Here is a 22368-nt window from a genome sequence, read left to right as displayed (position 1 = left end):
ACTGCAGGTCACAAGCAGTTAACATGACTGTGGAATGCATGACTTTCCCTGTACCGTATCCTTAAATAAGCCCTGAATTTAACTTTAAGGAAAGGTATTTCCTTTGCCTCATCTGCTTAAAGTTAAGCATGTGCTTATGCACTTTCTTCATTCAGAGCCAAAGTACAGTGATAAGTAGTAGTGTAGGTTAATAAGTAAAAATTTAGATAGAATACTCTGAAAATGTCAATTAGTCAAAAGGCTGAATTAAATGCCAGCGTTTAAGTGTAGTTCAGTATAAAAATGTCTACAAAATACAAGTGAATGAGAAAATTAGCAAACCAACAAAAAAGCTATGTTAATATTTATTTATAGAGCTCCAAAAGTAGGCTAGTAGAGAAACAAGGAGACAAGGGGGAAAATATTGGCTCTATTGAAGTCAGTGGGAGTTTTGCTAATAACTTCACTGGGGCCAGCATTTCACCCAAGGTCTTTGCTTACGAATTAAACAGACATCATAGATGAAGGAGGGGGATGAGATGCAACAAGAAGCAAATGAATGAGCAGGAAAGCTTAGTACAAACTGGACAGGCCCATACTGCATTTTGTTACAGTGTTTTATAGTCTAATTTGTGCAATGCAGCGCAATTTGATTTTATTTATCACTACACGTCATGGCTATACAGAACAGATAAAAATAAAAAGTTCCAAAAAGCTAATTCCTACGTGGATGGCTGCACTTGCCTTTTGCTTGTGCTGCTCTGTGGAGTTTTTAGTTGTAAGGAACAAAATGGGGGTAAAATTGTCAAAAGGCCTAAGGGTTAGATTCAAACAGATATTGTAATGCTCAGTATTGCAATGCCAGGCTCCTAGGTGCCCTGCTGCCCAGTAGAATCCTCTGCCCTGAGTTAGATGCTCAAGCTCCCCATGCATTGTACATGGAAAGTATGTCATCTAAAGAAGGGATTATCAGAAGCGAGCAAACTGACTGGGAAGCTGCCTAAATTAGCCAAGAGTGAATGCAAAGGAAAGGTGTAGGGCTTAGGCCCTGATCCCAAAGGTATTTAAGCACCTAACCCTCACTGATCTGGACCTTAGGTATGTGCATCCCTCCACTCCAAATTCTCAGATGTGAGCCCTCTCCCAGAGGCACCTAAGCCAGATCAGCCCTTTCTCATGGAGAACAAGAGAGAGACTCACCCCATAAGAGCCAGTAGCCTAGTGGTTAGGGTACTCCCCTGAAATGTGGGAAACCGGTGTTTAAGTCAAGCAGAATAGGAATTCAAACCTTGTTCTCTTACATCCCACCTGAGTGCCCCAATCACTGGACTACTGAGTATCCTGGAGACATATACCCACACAGCTATCTTTTGTGTGGGGCCCAAGCTTGTAAGTGTGCTCTGAGAACATCTCCAGGATTGGATCCTGCTGACAAGAAGGCAAGGGAACACATACTTTGAGAAGAGAATCTTGCTTTGGGGCTGCCGGTGCTTTCACACACTTGTGCTACAGCTCTGAACAGCTTGTTAGTTGTGGGGTGGCATCAGGACTTAGGCTGGTGGAAGCTTAGGAGCTACAGGGTCAAGTGGCAGCTGAGTCATAGATGCCAACTCCATTGGAGCTCTGGGGTTGGGGCACGCATGGGGAAAAGATGGTAGGTGCTGGGCACCCACCAGCAGCCCCCTCCATCAATGCTTCTCCCACCCTCCCTGCACCTCAATCAGCTGTTTCATGGCATGCAGGAGATTGGGGGGGGCGCGAGGACATGGCACGCTTGAGGGAGGGGTTGGAACGGCGTGGGAAGAGGTGGGGTGGGAGAGGAGCAGGGGTGTGGCCATGAGGGAAGGGGTGGGGTGGGGGAGGGGCCTGGGGAAGAGCCAGTGGTTGAGCACCTCCCGGCACAATTTATCTTATCTTCCAAACCTAACCCCTTCCCATTAGCATTCACTATGTTAGGCATTCCTTCAGACTTCTCGGTGAAGAAAGAAACAAAGAAGTCATTGAGCATCTCTGCCATTTCCAAGTTTCCTGGTATTGTTTCTCCTTCTCACTGAACAGTGGGCCTACCCTGTCCTTGGTCTTCCTCTTGCTTCTAATATTGATAAAAAGTCTTCTTGTTTCCCTTTATTCTTGTAGCTAGTTTGAGCTCATTTTGTGCCTTTGCCTTTCTAAACTTGCCCCTGCATTCCTGTGTTGTTTGCCTCTATTCATCCTTTGTAATCTGTCCTAGTTTCCATTTTTATATGATTCCCTTTTATTTTTTAGATCATGCAAAATCTTGTGATTAAGCCAAGCTGGTCTTTTGCCACATTTTCTGTCTTTCCTACCCAGCAGAATAGCTTGCTTTTGGGCCCTTAATAGTGTCCCTTTGAAATACTGCCAGCTCTCTTCAGTTCTTTTTCCCCTCAGTCTTGATTTCCATGGAACTTACCTATCAGCTCTCTGAGCTTACCAAAATCTGCCTTCCTGAAAGCCATTGTCTCTATTTTGCCGTACTCCCTTCTACCCTTTCTTAGAATAGTGAACGCTATGATTTCAAGATCACTTTCACCCAAGCTGCCTTCCATTTTCAAATTCTCAGTGAGTTCCTCCCTATTTGTTAAAATCAAATATAGAACAGCTTTCCCCCAGTAGCTTTTTCAGCCTTCTGAAGTACAAAGTTGTCTGCAATGCAGTCCAAGAACTTATTGGATAGTCTGTGCCCCGCTGTGTTATTTTCCTAACATATGTCTGAATAGTTGAAGTCCCCCATCGCCACCAAATCTTGGGCTTTGGATGATTTGGTGCTTAGCTATTTTAATTACATAGCTTAAAGGCTGTAATGAAACCAGAGAATTAATAAAATAGGAAAATTCACTATGCCATGATGCCCACAAAACACATGACAGTGGCTTAGCATCTGTGACTGCTACCATCATAGTGCTCTCACTGTTACTGTGTGTTCCCTCTCTCTGTCTCTGTTGTAACCACCTGCGGTCTCTCATCACATAAGGCTAGATCCTGCAAATGAACTACATGAGGAGATCTCTGAGCCTGCGTGGAGCCCCATTGACTTCTGTGGGGCTCAGCACAGATGCAGCAGAGTGCTATGAATTGCAGGATCAGGGCCTTAAATCCCAATCCTGCAAAAATTAAAACACATACTTAATTGTGTGCACAATGAGAAGTTTGATGGAGTCAATAGGGCTATTCATAGAGCATAAAGTTAATCATATGTATACATCTTTGCAGAACCTTGGCTTGTAAGCTCTTTAGGACAGACACTCCCTCCCCAAATCTCTTGTCATTTCATTATTCATGCCTACATTGCTTAATACAATGGAGCTACAATCTTTGACTCTGGAGTTGCCACAATATAAATATGTAGTAATAATAATAATGAGACTTCGTATTTATATATGAGTAAAGGAAATGACATAAACCTGACTCTTCTACTTTTCAGATAAGTTACAACTGAATCATCAGTTATTACATATAGTGGATGCCATTAAAAACTGGACATTTACTCCCAGGAGCAATGACCGTTTATACCAGCTGTCCTATAGACTTCAATGAGACTGCTTATACCAGAAAATGTATGTACCTGTTTAAGTGTTTTCAGGACTGAGGTCATAGAATTTAAGTGCACTGACCTGCCTCTTTTTCTAAATACACAGAAATCATAAAAATTGCAGTGAAGGTCCATTTTTACAATGGTGCCTAATGTATTAGAGTTTTCCCGATTTTTTTAAAAATTAATGAATGGAAACTAACTAATTCCATCTGATATATTCAAACATGTTGGATTCCTAGTTCAGGAATCCTGCAGACATGTGAATAATTATAATCATGTGAGTAATGCCACTGAAATCACATGAATAAAGCTGTTATGTATATAAACATTTGCAGAATCAGAACTTCAGTCAAGATTGTGCTGCTTTCATTTATTTTAAAGCTACACTATACAGATTCAAGCACTAATAATTCTATCCTCTTGGACTCCCTTGTGGCAAAGTCCTATGAAATGGAATGAGATGAATCCAGTAGGGTTCTGTGCAATTAAATAGAGAATGATCTCTTATCGATGGCTTTTTTTAAAAAAAAAATCTTATAGAATTCTATGGCAGGGATATAATTTTCTATTGAATTCTATTGGATGGTTAAAAAGCTTCAGAAAGGCTTTCATTTTCCCTTAAATTCTATAACATTTCAGATATTGTTATAATTATTTATAATTTGTATTATTGTAGCACCAAAAGGCTCCCGTGGTGATCAGAGCTACATTGTTCTAGGCACAGTGTACAAACACATAGTAAGAGACTAGCCCTACCTCCAAAGAACTTTCACTCTAATGAGAGCTTGTCTCCAGTTACCGGTGGATCAACACTGTGGCGATGGATCCACCATGGGTTGATTTAGCAGGTCTAGTGAAGACCCACTAAATCGACCGCAGATCACTCTCCCATCCACTCTGGTACTCCACCAGAACCAGAAGTAAGGGGAGTTGATGGGAGAGTGTCTCCTGTCAACAGAGCATAGTGTGAACCCCATTGTAAGTAGATCTAATCTACGTCGACTTGAGTTATGCTACTAATGTAACTCAATTGTGTAGTTTAGATTGACTTTCCCCTGTAGCGTAGCTGTGCCCTTAGTAGACAAGCCAGACAAAGACGGGCAAGGCGAAATTTAAGCACACAGAGGTGAAGTTCTTGACCTAGGTCACACACACAAATTTGTGGTCAAAATTCAATGATAGCTTTGAGTGGAATTTTTTCCATTATAGCACAATACTTATTAGGCACTAATATGGCATGGATGAGTCTTGCTTATTGGATATGCAGAAGAGTATTGGAATGAGATACTGGAATCAATAAATGGAACTTACATCTTGCAGGAAATCCAATATTTCAGCATTTGGTTTAATCCCAAATTGGGATGAAATGTCAAAGTATCAAAATTTTTAATGGAATGAAAAGTTATGAAAATTTTCAACTCAGAAATGTTGAAATGAAACGTTTCAGGATTCTCACATCAAAACATTTGTTTCATTTTATTGACCCAAAAGAAAATGTTTAGTTTCAGGTTGAGTCAATATTACTCTCTGAGTCTGTCTGAGCTGCCAGAGTGCCTCAAGGACATTGTAATTGCAGGTCCCACATGCCCCTAAGGGACCTGCTCCTACGTTTCCCTGATGCACCATGGTCTTTCCCTGTGCCTGAGTGACTGTAGTGGGACTTTTGGACCAGTTCTAATTAGAAAGTTCTAAGGTGATCATGAATATCTTAGTAGACTGAAGTAGGGAATTAGTGGCTTTTGTACAGCCCCATTCTGTATATTCCACAACTTTCTATCTACAATTTTTATTTCCTTATCCCCAAGTGAAGACTGTTTTCAGTGGCATTAGGTGAAGTGTCATCTAGTAAATTCTTCCTGAGATTAATATATTATATTGATATTTCCATGGCCAGTTTATGTGCCATCAAATTTATTCTGGGCAACTGCTTAGCCATGCATCAGTTACACAGATTATGGGTTTGGTATAATAGTTCAAGGTACTAAACTGGTTATGAATGAGTTAGGACAGCTGGGAGTCTTTCTCCGCTGGTCAACAAGTGATTCTGCTTCCAAAGAAATGCCCATTGATTGGAAATGACATCCTGGCAGCTGGTTGAATATGTCCCTGCCTGTCACTGCTGATTTTACATCAGTTGTGCTAGGTGTCAAAACTCAAAGTGCCAAATGCAAGTTTTCTGAAAGCTTTTAATAAAACGTTTAAACTATTATTATTAAAGCGAGTTATTTGGGAAGGGTGGTTAGGAAGAATTTGTTCTCTAAAGCAATGACAGTCTGTGGGGCTACAGCCGCGCACGGCTCTTCATGGCCCCCATGTACCACTGTCAGGGTAAAGCTCTGATTATGCTCCACTTGTTTTGTCAGCCAACAAACTGAGCCATATTGCAAGATACCCTGAGGGGGAGGAAAAGGTGTATTTGGAACTCTTTTCTATCATTGCTAGATGAGGAAAGAATGCAGAATATTGAAAACTGAACGCTGGTGGTGTTCTAGTTTTGATGCAGAAATATTTAAAAGGTTGATTTGGGAATTGATATTGTCATAACTATAAAGGGAAGGGTAACAGCCTTCCTGCGTACAATACTATAAAAATCCCTCCTGGCCAGAGACACCAAAATCCTTTTACCTGTAAAGGGTTAAGAAGCTCAGGTAACCTGGCTGACACCTGACCCAAAGGAGCAATAAGGGGACAAGATACTTTCAAATCTTGTTGGGGGGAAGGCTTTTGTTTGTGTGTTCCTCGTTTTGGAGGTTGTTCGCTCTGGGGACTAAGAGGGACCAGACATCAATCCATGGCCTCCGAATCTTTCTGAACAAGTCTCTCATATTTCAAACCTGTAAATAACAGCCAGGTAAGGCGTATTAGTTTTATCTTTGTTTTCTCAACTTGTAAATGTTCTTTTTGCTAAAGGGTTTACCTCTGTTTGCTATAACTTTGAACCTAAGGCTAGAGGGGGTTCCTCTGGGCTATACGAATCTGATTACCCTGTAAAGTTATTTTCCATCCTGATTTTACAGAGATGATTTTTTACCTCTTCCTTCTTTAATTAAAAGCCTTCTTTTTAAGAACCTGATTGATTTTTCCTTGTTTTAAGATCCAAGGGGGTTGGATCGGTGTTCACCAGGAACTTGGTGGAGAAGTCTCTCAAGGCTACCCAGGGAAGGGTTATAGTACTTAGGAGAGAGATATTCTGTGGGGAAGGTAAACAGAGTTTCCCAAATGACTCATAAATAATTTAGGTGGTGGCAGCAAAACCAGATCTAAGCTGGCAGTTAAGCTTAGAGGTTCTCATGCAGGTCCCCACATATGTACCCTAGAGTTCAGAGTGGGAAAAGAACCTTGACAGATATTGCACATTAATTTATTACCTATGTAAAATGCTGAGTTTTCTTCTTTGGAAAAATCATCAACATATGACACCCCCAGTGGCATAATGGGAGCTTCACCAATTCCACGTAAAAGGTTTCCCATCAGTACAAAGATCCACAGATAGGAGCTTGCTGCTTTTTCACATCCTGTAGGGAATACATATTTACATTTTTGGAAATAGGTTTCAGAAGAACTTATTTGCAACAGAAATGAAATAATGCCTTTTGAACAATATGGAGAAAAACATCCATAATAGATTTGATTATTGTCTGGTTTCTTCACAATCTGCTATACCTCATGGGGTCCATTTTATAGCCAGCCATTCAAAAGAAAATCTTGGGTGTTCTGATGCAATATCATAATATTTTGACAGGATCCAGTGATATGATGAAAAATATCATTAGATTGCAAGGGGATGACATTTTGCTGACCACAAAAAATGTGGAGGGAGCAGTAATCTTGCAAGAAGGATGTCCTAATAACAGGCCTGATTGTGCAATGCTTACTCACATTGGTGAGCATTTACTCAGACAGGTCATCTCGCTGAAGTCAAGGCACTTAAGTAAGTGTTTAACTTTGGGCACCGACTTAAGTGCTTTGCTTAATCAGGACAATGAGTTTGTTTTCTTTGGATTTTCTGCCTCCTACTTTAGTGGAATTACAGAAGGTTGAATATGTATGTAATAACAAGAGGTTAGAATCTGGATAATAGGAGTTCCAAATTTAGCTCTTTCTATTTTCTCCTCAATATATATACACGGCTTCCATTAAATTTGAGGGATGGGATGGAGGGGAGAGGTGATTGGAGAATATGCTTCCTCTTAGTGGTTTTAATATTATACTTTCCAATAAAAAGAGAAGATAGAAAATGAAGTTAACCAAGACTGAGTCCAATTGCAGAGCTTTTGCTTACCAGAATTTTTCAACTCTCTAGTCATTTCCACAGCATCTAAAGTTGGATGATGTAAAGGTAATACTAGAGAGCATGCTGATAAACTTGTAGAAGAGTTCTCCTCTGTAAGTTGTATTCTTTCATAATTATAACTGGAAAATAATGGTGTAAGATGTAGCTGAAATATAAATGACTCATCTTTTATGAAAATTGTACATAAAATTGGTGCTCATGGAATTACTTTGTCTATTATATGAAGGCAGAGTTGATAGACAAATAGCTGTGGCTTGGGTCTGTCACATCTTAGTGCTTCTCCAAAGAGAATTGATAGTTGTTGATGCACCTTCATATGGGACTGTAATGCTGTTCCCTTGCTAAGAGATGTGAATGGTTGCACATCCCTTAAGCCAACCCTGGTCACAGGAATTTTAAATTCAGTTGTGACCACTCACATTCTAGTGTCTGGCATGGCTGCACATTCAAATAACTGTATGTTTTTATCTGGAGACTTCATTCAGAGGAGTCAAGAAGAGACAGTGGGATGTTGTTGGTGTTTGGTATTGTTCAGGGTTTCCACATTCTGACAGCCAGGTTGTTATTTTTACAGCATCTGGGAGTTAGTATAGTACAGTGGTAGCTTCTAATAATGTGATGAAAGAAAATATGGTCCATGGCTTGTTGCCACCCTCCCTCTGGATATTATATTTGCATTGTGGGGAAAGGTTTATCTTTCAAAGCTCTACTGAGAGCATGGATTAAATCAATATACCCCTCATTGGGCAGTGCCATGCAATACTCAGAGACTGCTGGCCCTCTACAATTCCACAAGCAGAGTAGAGATTGGGGCCTTTTCTGCTCTGTGGTCCACATAGCCCCAGTCAGTATCCCTGTTCAATCTTTCTTTTATGGTAGTTCCTCCCTGGTTAGCCCTGTTCTGGGAAGAAACAACCTCTTCCTTTGGCATGTTGGGGAGGATCTGCTTTCCATTATGTCGTTCCTTCAGTGCCCTGGTTGTAATATATGGCAGCTGTGGGGGTGGAAAAGGGACAGTGCCTCATACAGCACCCAGAAATTAGTTCTTTCTGGCAGCTGTGTATGATGACCATTGAAAAAGAGGAAAGTTCCATCAGAATCTGTTGGCTAGTTCTAGATCCAAGTCACATTCTTTGAACATGAAGCTCTAGCTGCCCCTGCACCACAGAACCAGGTAGGCTCAGAATAGAGCCTTCAGTAAGTCAGAGAGTCAATGAATGCTAAAATATCATGCCCTACCCTGCTACTGAAACCATACAATCTTTAGGGGAAACTTTAGTTTGTCAAACCGGTTCTTCAGCTTTTATCTCAAGTGTACTGAAGAAAATATGCTTCAGAAATTGGAGTCTAAATGGTGCATAATGTAATAATCAGCCATATTTACCGTCCCATTAGGAAATGAGGCATCACTGATAAAAATGTTCCAAATGACATGATGAGACATCCAGCAGCAATTACTTTGGGCCGGTGAACCTTTGATCCAAGATAGCTCACCAGTATCATCACCATTAAGTTACCTGAAGAGATATAAACAAAGCTCCTATGAGAATAGCTGCTTTTAAACAAATTGTCCATTAAAATGCTCATCCTTTTTACTCCCAAAGGGAAAGATACAGACCTATCTCAAAGCTGCCATCAATGATGCCGACAACTGACGATGAAATTTCAAATCTCCTTTCAATTTGAGTTGACATACTCTTCATGTAGCTTCCAGAAAATCCTTTGGCAAAAAAGGAGAATGCTAGTGCCCCGAGAAATATCTGAAGAAAAGAAAATGGAGTTGATTAAGAACCATCTTTCCTCAGTGATTGGATGGCTAAGGGGATTGGCAACGAAATACAGACACTAGATGTGTTGTTTGGGTAAAACCTCCTTTCAGTTGTTTTCCTTCAGTCAACAGATTTTACTTTCTAATTAGGCTGGCCTTCAAACTTTCATGTTTTGCAATGAAATATGTTGAGCTTCAGCTTCACTGTTTCTATGTGCAATCTGAGAAGGGCTGCCACAGGGGGGAATGCATTCCCTGCCTACATTTTAGTCTTTGCTGTTGCTTTTCCTGGCAAAGGTTTCCTGTGTAAAGCTATTTAAATACAACAATAATAATAAATGTAGCCATAGTTACTGTTCTTATTACCACTCTGTATATTTCTAATGCACTCATTTCCAAGATTCAACCTGATCCAAAGCCCACTGAAAACTTCCATTGACTTCATTGAGTTTGGGCTCAGACCATAAAGCAGTAACATTTCCTGAACTTTAAAAACAGTGTGAAGTACTAGCACACTGAACTCAATGAATATTGACAAAAAGTCAAACCACAGTTCTCAGTGTTTTTTAGCAATTAAAGGTTGAGCTGTGGTCTTTATACCTTTAACTTGGAAAAATGAGGGTACATTCTCTTGACAGGAAGTGGCCCAATACTTCTGTCCAGGAAAGGTGGATTGTCTTTAGATTGGTCAGGAATCATTCTTGTTTCCATGGTGTTGCTCTTCTAGATTGGATATATAAGTCTTCCTGTTTGGAAAAATTTGTGAGTTATTATTTATATGGCAATCACATAATATCTGTTCAATATCTTCATTAATGATTTAGATAATGGCATAAAGAGTACAATTATAAAGTTTGCGAATGATACCAAGCTGGGAGGGGTTGCAAGTGCTTTGGACGATAGGAGTAAAATTCAAAATGATCTGGACAAACTGGAGAAATGGTCTGAAATAAATATGATGAAATTCAATAAGGACAGATGCAAAGAACTCCACTTAGGAAAGAATAATCAATTGCACACATACAAAATGGGAAATGACTGCCTAGGAAGGAGTACTGCAGAAAGGGATCTGAAGGTCATAGCGGATCACAAGCTACATATGAGTCAACAGTGTAACACTGTTTGCAAAAAAGGCAAACATCTTTTTGAGATATATTTGCAGGAGTGTTGTAAGCAAGACACAAGAAGTAATTCTTCCACTCTCCTTTGCCCTGATTAGGCCTAAACTGGAGTATTGTGGTCAGTTCTGCATGCCACCTTTCAGGAAAGATATGAACAAATTGGAGAAAGTCTAGAGAGGAGCAACAATAATGATTAAAGGTTTAGAAAATATGACCTATGAGGGAAGATTGAAAAAATTGGGTTTGTTTAGTCTGGAGAAGAGAAGACTGAAGGGGGACATGATAACAGTTTTCAAGTACTGAAAGGTTGTTACAAGGAGGAGGGAAGTAAATTGTTCTCGTTAACCTCTTAGCACAGAACAAGGAGCAATGGGGCTTAAATTCAGCAAGGGAGGTTTAGGTTAGACATTAGGGAAAATGTCCTAACTGGCAGGGTAGTTAAGCACTGGAATAAATTTACTAGGGAGGTTGTGGAATCTTCGTTATTGAGGATTTTTAAGAGCAGGTTAGACAAACACCTGTCAGGAATGGTCTAGATAATATTTAGTCCTGCCATGAGTGCAGAGGACAGACGAGATGACCTCTTGAGGTCCCTTCCAGTCCTACAATTCTAGGATTCTATTATTAAAAGCATGCATGGTACTTTATAGACAAGTAAGATGAGACTACCCTGCCACCAAATGTTTACTAGAGCTGTTCAGAGAAACTTCTAACCATATTCTGTCAAAATATGAAATTCCATTGAAATCAAACTACTTCAATTTGGGAAGAAGACCGAAAAAAAGATCCAACCATGTTAGAATGTTCCATTTCAACATTTTTGAAACAAAATGTTTTGATTTTTATATTCGTTTTCCTTTTTTTTAATTTATATTATTTTATTTATCAAGATATAATAAAAAATAAAAATCAACAAAACTGAAACAAATCATTTTGATTTTGTGAAATGAAATGTTTTCACTGATCCAAAACCTTTGGGGAACAGGGTTGCAGGGAATTTTCTTTTGCAGAGAATTTGAACATTTTCAGTTTTTGTTCCAGTTCAGAAAATAGCCAAATTTCAAAATCTGAAAGTCCTTCATAAATGGAACTTTTGTTCTCAGCACAGCTGTAGTATATACAGATTAAAGGCATTATCCTGCAAAAATGTATGCACATGATTAATGCCGGTCTATTAACTTCAGTGGCACTACCTGTGCGAGTAAAATTACTCATGAGCATAAGTGTTTGCAGGATCAGGCCCAAAATTATACAGATAATTATAATCAATGGCAGAGGTGGAAAGGAGACAACAAAACAAAGGGCACTGATATCCCAATCATAAGATACCATAGTGAACGATGCTCAAGCTAGATTGAAAAAAAGCACACTGCTATTCAAGGAGTATTTTTCACAATATGTTTCATGTGAGGCTAATAACTGGAAGCCTATTTTAATGTTGCTGTAAAACCATTTTTTTAAAGACTCAGATAGAAGGGTGCTCTTCACCAAATGGGATGATCTGAGCTACCCAAATCAGGGGAAACTACAGTGAACCTGAAAGGAAATGCTGACCCAAAATCATAGAATCATAGTGTCTGACAGGGCTGGCCTTACCATGAAGCGAACTGAGGTGCCTGCCTCAGGTGTCAGACTGGGAGCGGGGGGGGCGCCACTAGGACCCAGAGTGTAGAAAATTGTGTCTGCAGCTGGTGCATATGTATTCTCTTTGCTCTAGATGCACAGAGATGGTAGAGTGCTGTGCTGGAGGAAGGAGGGCACAAGAGACATAACAAGCAGGCAGGAGAAAAGATGAGAGGGAATAACAGAAAGCAGCAAGAGTTGCAGGGAGAGAGAGGTGGAGGAGCCTCTTATGCAGGACTGAAAGTAACTTAAAGGACTTACCAGTACGCCAGAGTCCTGAGCGGGGGCAAGGCCTCAACTGGATGAGGTGTGGCCTCAACTGGAAGAGGCGGGGCCTTTCAAGATTTAAAGGCTCTGGGGCTCTGGCTGTGGCTGGAAGCCCCAGGGCCTTTAAATTACCCCAGAGCTACCAGTTGCAGAGGCGCCAGGGCTCAGGAGCGAATTAAAGGGCCTAGGGCTCTGGCCATTGCAGAGCTCCAGGCCCTTTAAATCACCATGGGAGCCCGGCTGCTGGAGCTTCTGCGAAGATTTAAAGGGCCCTGGGCTCCCCACAGCAGCAGTATCCCTGGGCCCTTTAAATCACCATCGCAGAAGCTGGTCCAGTCCGGCACGGCGTACTGGCTCTTGCCTGTTTGTCGTACTGGCTTACGTTCACCTCTGCTCTTATGTACCTCTCTAGCACCCCCAGAAGCCTGGACTGATTAACACCAGCTTTTCAGGGAGCTTCCTGTTTTCTGTTGCTTCCCTGAACCCATTTGAGGAGAACAGGCAGTCAGCTGAAGTAGTAGGAGCCAGTTAGGCCCTTAAGATGCTGATATCTTCCCTCACTCAGGCCCTGCTACCAGCCTGCTTATTTGTCCCCTTCAACTGAGTGTTGAGATCCACTACAGCTGGCACAGAACAGCAGTCATGAATGAAAGAAGAAAATGCCCCTCTGGGGAAGCATTCAGAAAAAGCAAGCAAGCAAAGGAAGCTTTTCTAGCTAAGCAGAAAGGAGCTCTCCTGAGATACATAGACACAAATGTTCACGGTGAGCCTTCTGGCCCCAGTGAGGATGTGAGTGCTGAAGAAATGCCTGATCGTCCAGTTAGTCAGAGTGCAGGTGACCTGGCAGCTACTGCAGCATCCATATCTCCATCTGAAATGGATGTAACCATGCACATTCTTGAAGAAAAGTGTAGATCAGAGAAGAGTGTGGTGGAGGCACAAGAAACAGCTGCTGCTGAGTTTAGTTCCTGAAGTCTACATGATCCAGGACTGTGGATCCACTCAAGCAGTAGCCTGAGGGAATCCCTTGTACTGCATGGGCCACAGCAACTGAAAAACTTCATGTTCCTCAAAGACAATGAAAATCAAAGTTTCCATCCAACACATTACTGGTGTGACATCCCCAATGATGACAAAGTGGAGAGACCATGGCTTATGTACTCAAAACCTCAGAATGCTGCATACTGTTTTTGTTGAAAACACTTCCAGTCTAATGTTCCAGCCACATTGAGTCTTACAGGAACAAAGGACTGGAAAAATCTGACTAGAAATCTGGTATGCCATGAGAAGGCAGCAAATCACCAGAGAACATTCCATAGGTGGATAGAGCTTGAGATGAGACTAAGGTTAAAGGCCACCATACATAATCAGCATCCAGAGAAGATTGCATCGGAGTCTCTTTACTGGAAAAATGTTCTGAAAAGGTTCATTGCCATCGTGAGAATGCTTGCTACCCAAAACCTAGCAGTGCATGGCACTTCAGATCAGCTGTATGTGCCAAACAATGGAAACTCCCTTAAAATTGTGAAGCTGATGTCTGAGTTTGATGCTGTACTCCAGGAGCATCTAAGAGTCAACACCCCCTAGAATGTACACACCACTACCTTGGAAAAACAATTCAAAATGAGATTATACAGTTGCTGGCAACAAAAGTCAAACAGAAGATTGTGGCAGATCTCAAGTCAGCAAGATATAACTCTGTTATTCTGGACTGTACCCCTGACATCAGCCATACGGAACAAATGACTTTAATGATGCATTTTGTAACAACAACAACAGAGCCTAGTGAAAGTGTCCCTGCAATGGTGACTATCAGAGAGCATTTTCTATAATTAATTGACATTGATGATACTACAGGGGCTGGTATGACAAATGTGCTTCTTTAAAAGCTGGAAGATACGGGAACTGCGATAGCTGACATGAGAAGTCAGGGCTACGATAATGGTGCCAACATGAGAGGAAAGAACAGAGGAGTGCAGGCACAGATCTGAGAGTTAAAACCTTGAGCTTTTTTTGTCCCATGCATGTCAGACATTAGGAATGGCAATATACAAAAACCTGTAGGAGAGCACTTCAACCTCCCTGGCCACACTATAGCAGATCTTAAGGTGGCCATCCTGCAGCAAAAAAACTTCAGGACCAGACTTCAAAGAGAAACTGCTGAGCTTCAGTTCATCTGCAAATTTGACACCATCAGCTCAGGATTGAACAAAGACTGTGAATGGCTTGCCAATTACAGAACCAGTTTCTCCTCTCTTGGTTTTCACACCTCAACTGCTAGAACAGGGCCTCATCCTCCCTGATTGAACTGACCTCGTTATCTCTAGCTTGCTTGCTAGCACACATATATATACCTGCCCCTGGATATTTCCATTACATGCATCTGAGGAAGTGGGTATTCACCCACGAAAGCTCATGCTCCAAAACGTCTGTTAGTCTATAAGGTGCCACAGGATTCTTTGCTGTTTTTACAGATCCAGACTAACACGGCTACCCTCTGATACTAGAATTTTTTAATGTAATTCAAAGCATCTATGTATTTTCCTCTGCATCAACTCATCAATGGCAAATTTTGAAGCAACATCTGGGAACATCCTCTCTGACAGTGAAACCACTGAGTGCCACACAATGGGAAAGTCGAATGGAGGCGATAAAGCCTATCAAACACCAAATTGGGAAGACAGATGATGCCATAGTTGCCATTATGGAGGATAACGCTATGACAGGAACTGTTCATGAGAGAACAGTGGCATAGGGAAATGGAATCACCAGAAACACACATAACTTCAAATTTCTGTGTGGCTTAGTGTTGTGGCATGACATACTGTTGGAAATAAATGTTGTAAGCAAGAGATTCCAAGGTGTTGACCTTGGTATATCTGGAGCAATGGAACAACTGGACAAAGCAAAGTCACACCTACAGTCTTACCAGTCAGATGAGGGATTTCAAAACGTTCTGAAGAGTGCACAGAAGTTGGCAGAGAAACTTCGCACTGAAGCTATTTTCTCACCCATGCAAGAATACAAGTCACTGAAGATGACATTTTGATTACAAGGCACAGGATAATCCTGTAAGAGACCCCAAACAACAATTCAACGTTGAATTCTTCAACCAGGTGCTAGATTGAGCAATACAGTCAGCTGAAGAACATTTCATGCAGCTCAAGGAACACAACATATTATATATGTATATTTGGGCTGTGTATGATATTCCAAAACTCCTCACTTTACCTGAAGAAGACCTACACCAGCAATGCAAGGCACTAGAGACCGTGTTGACACATGATGACATGCGCGATATTGATGCGAGTGATTTAGGTGATGAACTGAAGCCCTTTCAAAATACATTCAGCAGGATCAACTCCAAAGGCTTGTTCTGGAATATATGTGCACAATCAGATAATCATGCTCTTTCCAAATGCTTTTGTGGCTCTGCGCATACTTCTAACATTTTCCTGTAACAGTTGCCAGTGGAGAACGCAGCTTCTTCAAGCTGAAGTTAATAAAAACACATCTACTCTCCACAATGACACAGGAGATGCTGGTCTGCCTTACAACCATCTCAATAGAGCATGAGCCTGGCCCAGACTGTGGACTTCAGGAAGCAGTTCAAATCTTTGCACCCAAGAAGGCACAGAAAGCACCACTTTGATTATTCAAACAGATAAAAATGCCAGTGTTTACTCTGCAGACAAGAAAGTTACATTTGCTGTTCAGGTATTGAAAGTTAAGTGTTTTGAACAAGGCATTTAAGTGTTAGTTCTCCTTTATTGGGGTAGGTAGCAGAGCAGTACCATGAGACGAGTAGAACAGGAAGAAGGCAGAATTGAGACTTTTCAAAGTTTTGGCCCAAGCGAGAGGGTATGGTGAGCATCATTTAAGCTTCCCGCCTCAGGTGCCAAAATGTTGTGGTCAGGGGTTTGATGAGGATTTAAACAAGTAACAGAGTTTAGGGACAAATTCTCTGCTGAGACCAATTGGTATAACACCACTGAAGTCTTTTGAACAGTGCTAATTTGTACCAGTAGAGCATTTGCCCCGTGACACTTTTATCCATCTCCTGTATCTTAAATATACACAGGTCAAGGGTTTGATTTCAGAGATGCTACATTCTCATTAGGGGGATTTTTCAAAGGTGGCCCACTACCAGCACAAGTAGGAAATTCAGGTGCTTAGGTTTGGCTACATAATGTCACATGGAACTTTCAGACTTTCCTGTAGGCAGAATTCACAGGGGTGAGGCAAGTGTGGGATAGTGGACAGAGCACTGGATGGGTACCTGGATTCTATTCCTAGCTCTGGCCTGTTTGGGTGACTTTGGACAAGTCATGTTTCCCTTCTCTATGCCTCAGTGTCCTCAAAAGGGAGGTTTAGGGCTGGACATTAGGAAAAGTTCTAACTGTCAGGGTGGGTTAAACACTAGAATAAATTGCCTAGGGTGGTTGCTGGAAATCTCCATCCTGGAGATATTTAAGAGTATGTTAGATACTGTCTATCAGGGATGGCCTAGACAGTATTTGGTTCCTGCCATGAGGGCAGGGGACTGGACTCGATGACCTCTCGAGGTCCCTTCCAGTCCTAGAGTCTATGAATGCTTACTAACTTCCCTTGTAAAGTGATTTGAAAATCTAAGGATGAAAAACACTATGTAAGTGTTAAGTATTATGATGATAATGCATTTACATATTAGCTGCTCTGGGCCTCGGATCCATGCCATGCAGCCCAATCTGGGCAACCATCAGGAGGATAATCAGTGCATATCTAACATACTACATGAGGGACTATGCTTATATTCTTGGGCGCAGCAGCAGTCACAGGGCCCTGCTTTTAGTCATCAGTGGGAAGTACCAAAGTACCAAGGAATTGATCATGCAGCTGCTGGACATGGGAATGTAGCCTGTCTCATTGACAGCAGCAGGAGTATCAGTTGTGAAAACTACTTATTTCCAGATATACAAGACGGGCACAATGACAATTATGAAGTCTGTGATTTGGAAGGGGACCAGGATTCTGCATAGCAGAAGGCACTTGGGGGAAGGCACAGGTCCACAGAGAGAGGGATTTTCAAAATGCAAATTATCTGAAAATGTCAGTCTGCCTGCTCTATTCACCAGCACCTCATTGTCATATGGAAAAGATTCATTAGCCTATGCTAATAGAGTTTGTGCACTCAGGATAATGTAAGGAAAATCAGGGGACATTTCTAGAAAGGTTCTCAACATTCCAACACACACATACATCGTGACTGAATCAACTGAAGTACTGAACACAAAAAGTTCTGTGTGGATCCCAGAGGTGTGATTCCGGACATTGTAATGCAGTGAGTATAAGAACTCCAAGAAAGATGAGAGAGGAAGTTCTAGCTTAATGAGGGCAAGACTGACAGCACTTATCAGGATGTTGCACATGGGAATGTATTCATGGGTAAAGAACTCATTAGGTCCCTCTGCCCACATGTATAATTTTCTGCTTCCCTTGCATAAATGCTGAAGTCTTATCCTAAACCAAGATCATTGCTATCAATGCATATGACAGGCATGTTGAGGGCATGAAGTATTAATGGCATGAAAATTGGGAGAAGCTCAGTGATAGGTTGATTTGGAAACCACTAAAGCTGTGTTTGATAGGGGAGGGCCTTGCCCTAGATCTGCTCTTTTAGGATCTCAGATTAACTAGCACTTTGCTTCTGCATTTCTACCAAAACCTTTTCCTCCACCCAGTCCACCACTCCATACTACCCTGGCACCATTCCTCTAAGTACCAGTGCACCCATTCCTGGCTAGTAGGACACAGTCTGTAGCGTGTTCCCTCATTCAATCACTGCCTGCCCTGCTCCCTGAACCTCTCTTCAGTTGCGGATTGCCTAATGTCTTTAGCGTATGTGTGCGCCTTTTTGGTTTCTCCTCTAGTCTGTATCACTCACTCTGTCCTGCACAGATAGCCACACACTCATCATCAGACCCATTGGTTGTTCTCTGCCTTGCCCTTCTGTGCCCTCACACAGGAGGTCATCGCAGCCTAGCAGCTACCCTACCGAACCCCTCCCTGAACACCTCAGAGCGTGGCTCACCAGGATGTCCTGCGATGAAAGTCTATGCTATCTGTTCTCTGTGTATTGAAATTATTGACATGATGGTTTGTGTTTTTTCAACTAAAGGTGTCACTTCTCGGTGTGTGTATGTAGACTTAATTTTTTTTAGGTTCTTTATATTTCACTTTAACAGCCATTGCTCAGGGTTATCCAGGCCAGTCATCACTGGGCCCTTTCATGAGGCCTAGCCAATTTCCACCATGTTCCTTCTTGCCTGCTCTTTCAATAGAGCCCTTGGAGGCTGTTCCAGTCATAAGGATGTTCACAGGCCTGCTCTGGCAAAGGGAGAAGGGATATCGGTGCATTAACTTGCTCCTGCTAACTTAGTCATATCCTTGCCATGAGTAGAACAGCCAGCACCTCTTTGAGATCCTGGTAATCATTTTGGGGCTTCTGACAATCAGGATGACTGACCAACCCCTTAACCATGTCCCTCTTCCATTGCATTGTTCTGGTCTCCCAGCCCGGGGTGACTTCTCTGGAAAACTCCAGGAGTGCCCAGAAAGGCCAAATTCACATCTGAGCCACCCAAAATCTCCAATTTTCAGCAATACTAGCTTTGGAAAATGTTCGTTTTAATGGCAATTGAAGAGGTGCTAATCATTAACAATTAGATATCAAATCCAATAAGCATTCACAGTTTAGATCATTAATGTATTGTGTAGTCAAGCCCTACTCTAGTCTTAATGAGTCTTGAGCTGAAAAATGGAGTTCTCTAAAGCAAATGAACTTTGTGCCCTCTATCTTTTGCTAACGATTAACTGTGTACAATATCTGACTCCTTTAGATAAATATCATTTAAATTGCATGACCGGAATTTTCTTCTCTAAATGTTTAGTGCTATATTGTTAGGATTCATCTTTAAATGATAACAAACAGTAAACTCTATGAAAGCATTTTCCTGCTTTTCTTAGTGATATTTTCAGTGAGCAATGTGTAGTAATAGGAATCCTGAGAAACTATTGAATCACTTGTGTAAACAAGTTTTTAAATAAATCTGTGAAAATACAGCTGTCCACAATCATTGTCCTTTTTTTAAAAAAAATGTATATTTCGGCTTTAGTTATACTCTACCTTTGTATTTTGTGGATTTAAATAGTCTCTTCCATGTTTAAGCAAAACCAGCAAACAAACCCAGTGTTACTTAGTGCTACGTAGTTTTCCCCCGTTCGCCCCCCCCATAGGAAGCATTTTAACATTTAAAAAACGGGGGTGGGAGAGAAACTGAGAAAGAAAGAGTGAGAAAGAGAACTTACTTGTGCCACTCCTGTGTCAGACCCTTTCTTCTCAGTGCTGGAGAGCTTTTGGGCAGGATGCCAGTGTAACGTCACGGCAGGAGGGCTGCCTTCTTTAAAAGGTAGAGGATACTACACAACATTCCTAAACCTCGGTGTTCTTTTTTACTGTGATTTCAAAACTTTTCCAAAGTCGCTGAGACAACAGGTTTTCAAAAAAAGGCAGATTTCTTGCAGAGTCACTAATTTGGCATTCTGCCTTCTAGAGAGCAGCTGGTACCAGCCTCTCACAGAAGGAAAAAAAAAAAGTTTTCCTCATTTTTTTTTTACAGAGTAAATGCTAAAGCTGGGCTAAGAACCTTTCACACTGAAAATCTGATAGCTGTTTGGTGGCCTGCGTGAAAGGAATTTGAAGATAAAAGCTCTGTTTCTAAATGAGTATCCACATCACTTTACAAACACTACAACTTGCATTAATTGATGCTCTTGCTGAGGGTCTCAGTAGAGAAGCCAAGGACTGAATTATCTCTAGTGACTGAACTAACCCTTCACATCTAGAGATCCTGGTACCTGGTACGGCCCCTTTTTGCCACATCAATGGCACAAAGAGGCCGTAAAGTTGCCCTAATTGGGAGCTGAAGGAAAGGGAGTGTGACTGGAAAAGAGGGCATGGCCGTAACTCAGGAAGTTATTGGTTACCATAACAGTCCCAAGTGAGTGTTAGAGCAGCTCTGAGGCTGCTCTAACTTACTTCAGGGACCAAATTGAGGATGCAAGGAAACACAAAGGTGGTTCTCCTTTGTCCTCTGATAGGCCTTGTGCTAATTGCAGCTCAGCCAGAAACAAGGATGTATCCCATTATGTATAGCTAATATGGCTCTCTCACACACACAAAACCCCACACACCTGCCCTGTTTAGAATGTCAGCTCTCAAATCCAGCAGAGCTCATACATTCTTTGAACCAGCTATCAGCATGCTTCTTCTGAGTGGAAGTGTGTTCTATGCAAATACAGATATTGAGCTGGAAGCCATTCTAGCTCTTACTAAAAGACTATCAGAGAAACAAAATTTTAACAAGGCACGCAACAGCCTGATGCTTACTTTTGTCAGAAGTGAGAGAAAATTGAACCACAAAAATTGATTTTATTTCCAATTTAGAAACCATGATTTTTAAATATGCTGTAAATGTAGAATAAAAGGAGTTTTCCTATCCCATAACGTCTATACCCCTACACTAAAACAGGGTAGCTGGGACAACGCGCTTTTTAGCAGGGGTAGACAGACATGTGCTAGCTGGGCTTGTGCTGGCCTAGCACACTAACAATATCAGCATAGCTGTGGGTAGCACAGGCAACAACTTGGGTTAGCCACTGAGTATGTACCCGAGGGGTCCGGGTGGGCACATTTTTGGACAGCTAGCCCAAGCTGCTGCCTGTACTACCTCACTTTCTCTGCTATTTTTAGCATGCTACCTCTGCTCGAGGTAGCACGACTGTCTACCTGCGCAGGGAAGCACATTTCCAGCTGTAGTGCAGGCATCTCCTCAGGCACTTCGAATGCTAAGCATAATCAGCCTTCTTCATACACATTGGACATCACCAGCTGAGAGGTTTGCTAGTGGTTCATTTGACTCAGTAATGTATTAAACAGTTTACTTTTTAATCCTGAAATCGAAAATGAAATTGTAACTAAAGACATTTTAAGCAACTCAATACCACCTCTTATCAGAATCTTCGTAGGTAAGTGCAAATCTATTCAGCCATGTCACAGCTGTAACTGTGTTTTGGCTGTGTATGGGGCAAGGCCAGATGGCTACAGTAAAGTACTGAGGAACAAGTATGTTAGCCCCAGGCTAAACAAATCTCTAGTACCATGGTAACCAAATGGAAGTTGCTCCAGGTTAATCAAGGCACCTGGGGCCAATTAAGATCTTTCTAGAAGGCAGTGGAGATAGCTACATTGATTAGAACACCTGCAGCCATCAAGGCAGGCCAATCAGGGCACCTGGGTTTAAAAAGGAGCTCACTCCAGCCGCGGGGGAGAGCCAGAGGAGAGGAAGTGTGTGTGAGGAGCTGGGAGCAAGAGGTGCAAGGGAGCTGAGAATGAGAGGGTGTGCTGCTGAAGGATTGAGGAATATCAGGACAATCAAGCATTATCAGACACCAGGACGAAGATCCTATGGTGAGGATAAAGAAGGTGTTTGGAGGAGGCCATGGGGAAAGTAGCCCAGGGAGTTGTAGCTGTCATGCAGCTGTTACAGGAGGTACTATAGACAGCTGCAATCCACAGGGCCCTGGGCTGGAACCTGGAGTAGAGGGCGGTCCCGGGTTCCCCCCAAACCTCGTAACACTCCTGATCAGGACACAGGAGGAGTTGACCCAGACTGTGGGTTTCCAGCCGAGGGAAGATCATTGAGGTGAGCAAATCCGCCAATAA

At 41.8% G+C, this 22368-nt stretch overlaps 1 protein-coding gene across 5 annotated transcripts in view; it reads right to left on the bottom strand.

Annotated features, from left to right (window-relative positions):
• The window catches only part of LOC115639186 (solute carrier organic anion transporter family member 1C1-like), a 55656-nt gene that overhangs the window by 20322 nt on the left and 12966 nt on the right, over window positions 1–22368 (bottom strand). Inside the window, exons 1-7 of one of the 5 annotated variants that reach the window (XM_030541644.1) lie at window positions 19953–20230; window positions 15535–15674; window positions 10195–10340; window positions 9445–9586; window positions 9211–9343; window positions 7815–7945; window positions 6901–7047 (exon numbers count right to left, since the gene is read on the bottom strand). In XM_030541644.1, the coding sequence (XP_030397504.1) occupies window positions 6901–7047; window positions 7815–7945; window positions 9211–9343; window positions 9445–9586; window positions 10195–10305 (664 nt within the window). In that variant the 5' untranslated portion in view covers window positions 10306–10340; window positions 15535–15674; window positions 19953–20230. Of the gene's footprint in view, window positions 1–6900; window positions 7048–7814; window positions 7946–9210; window positions 9344–9444; window positions 9587–10194; window positions 10341–15534; window positions 15675–15836; window positions 15859–19952; window positions 20231–22368 lie in introns of those variants that run through there. The other 4 variants (XM_030541661.1, XM_030541651.1, XM_030541677.1 and 1 more) reach the window with 4 other exon arrangements.

This window comes from Gopherus evgoodei, chromosome 1 (assembly GCF_007399415.2).
Source record: "Gopherus evgoodei ecotype Sinaloan lineage chromosome 1, rGopEvg1_v1.p, whole genome shotgun sequence".
In the NCBI taxonomy this organism is placed as follows: Eukaryota; Metazoa; Chordata; order Testudines; family Testudinidae; genus Gopherus; species Gopherus evgoodei.
This window is presented reverse-complemented; position numbering and strand designations above follow the sequence as displayed.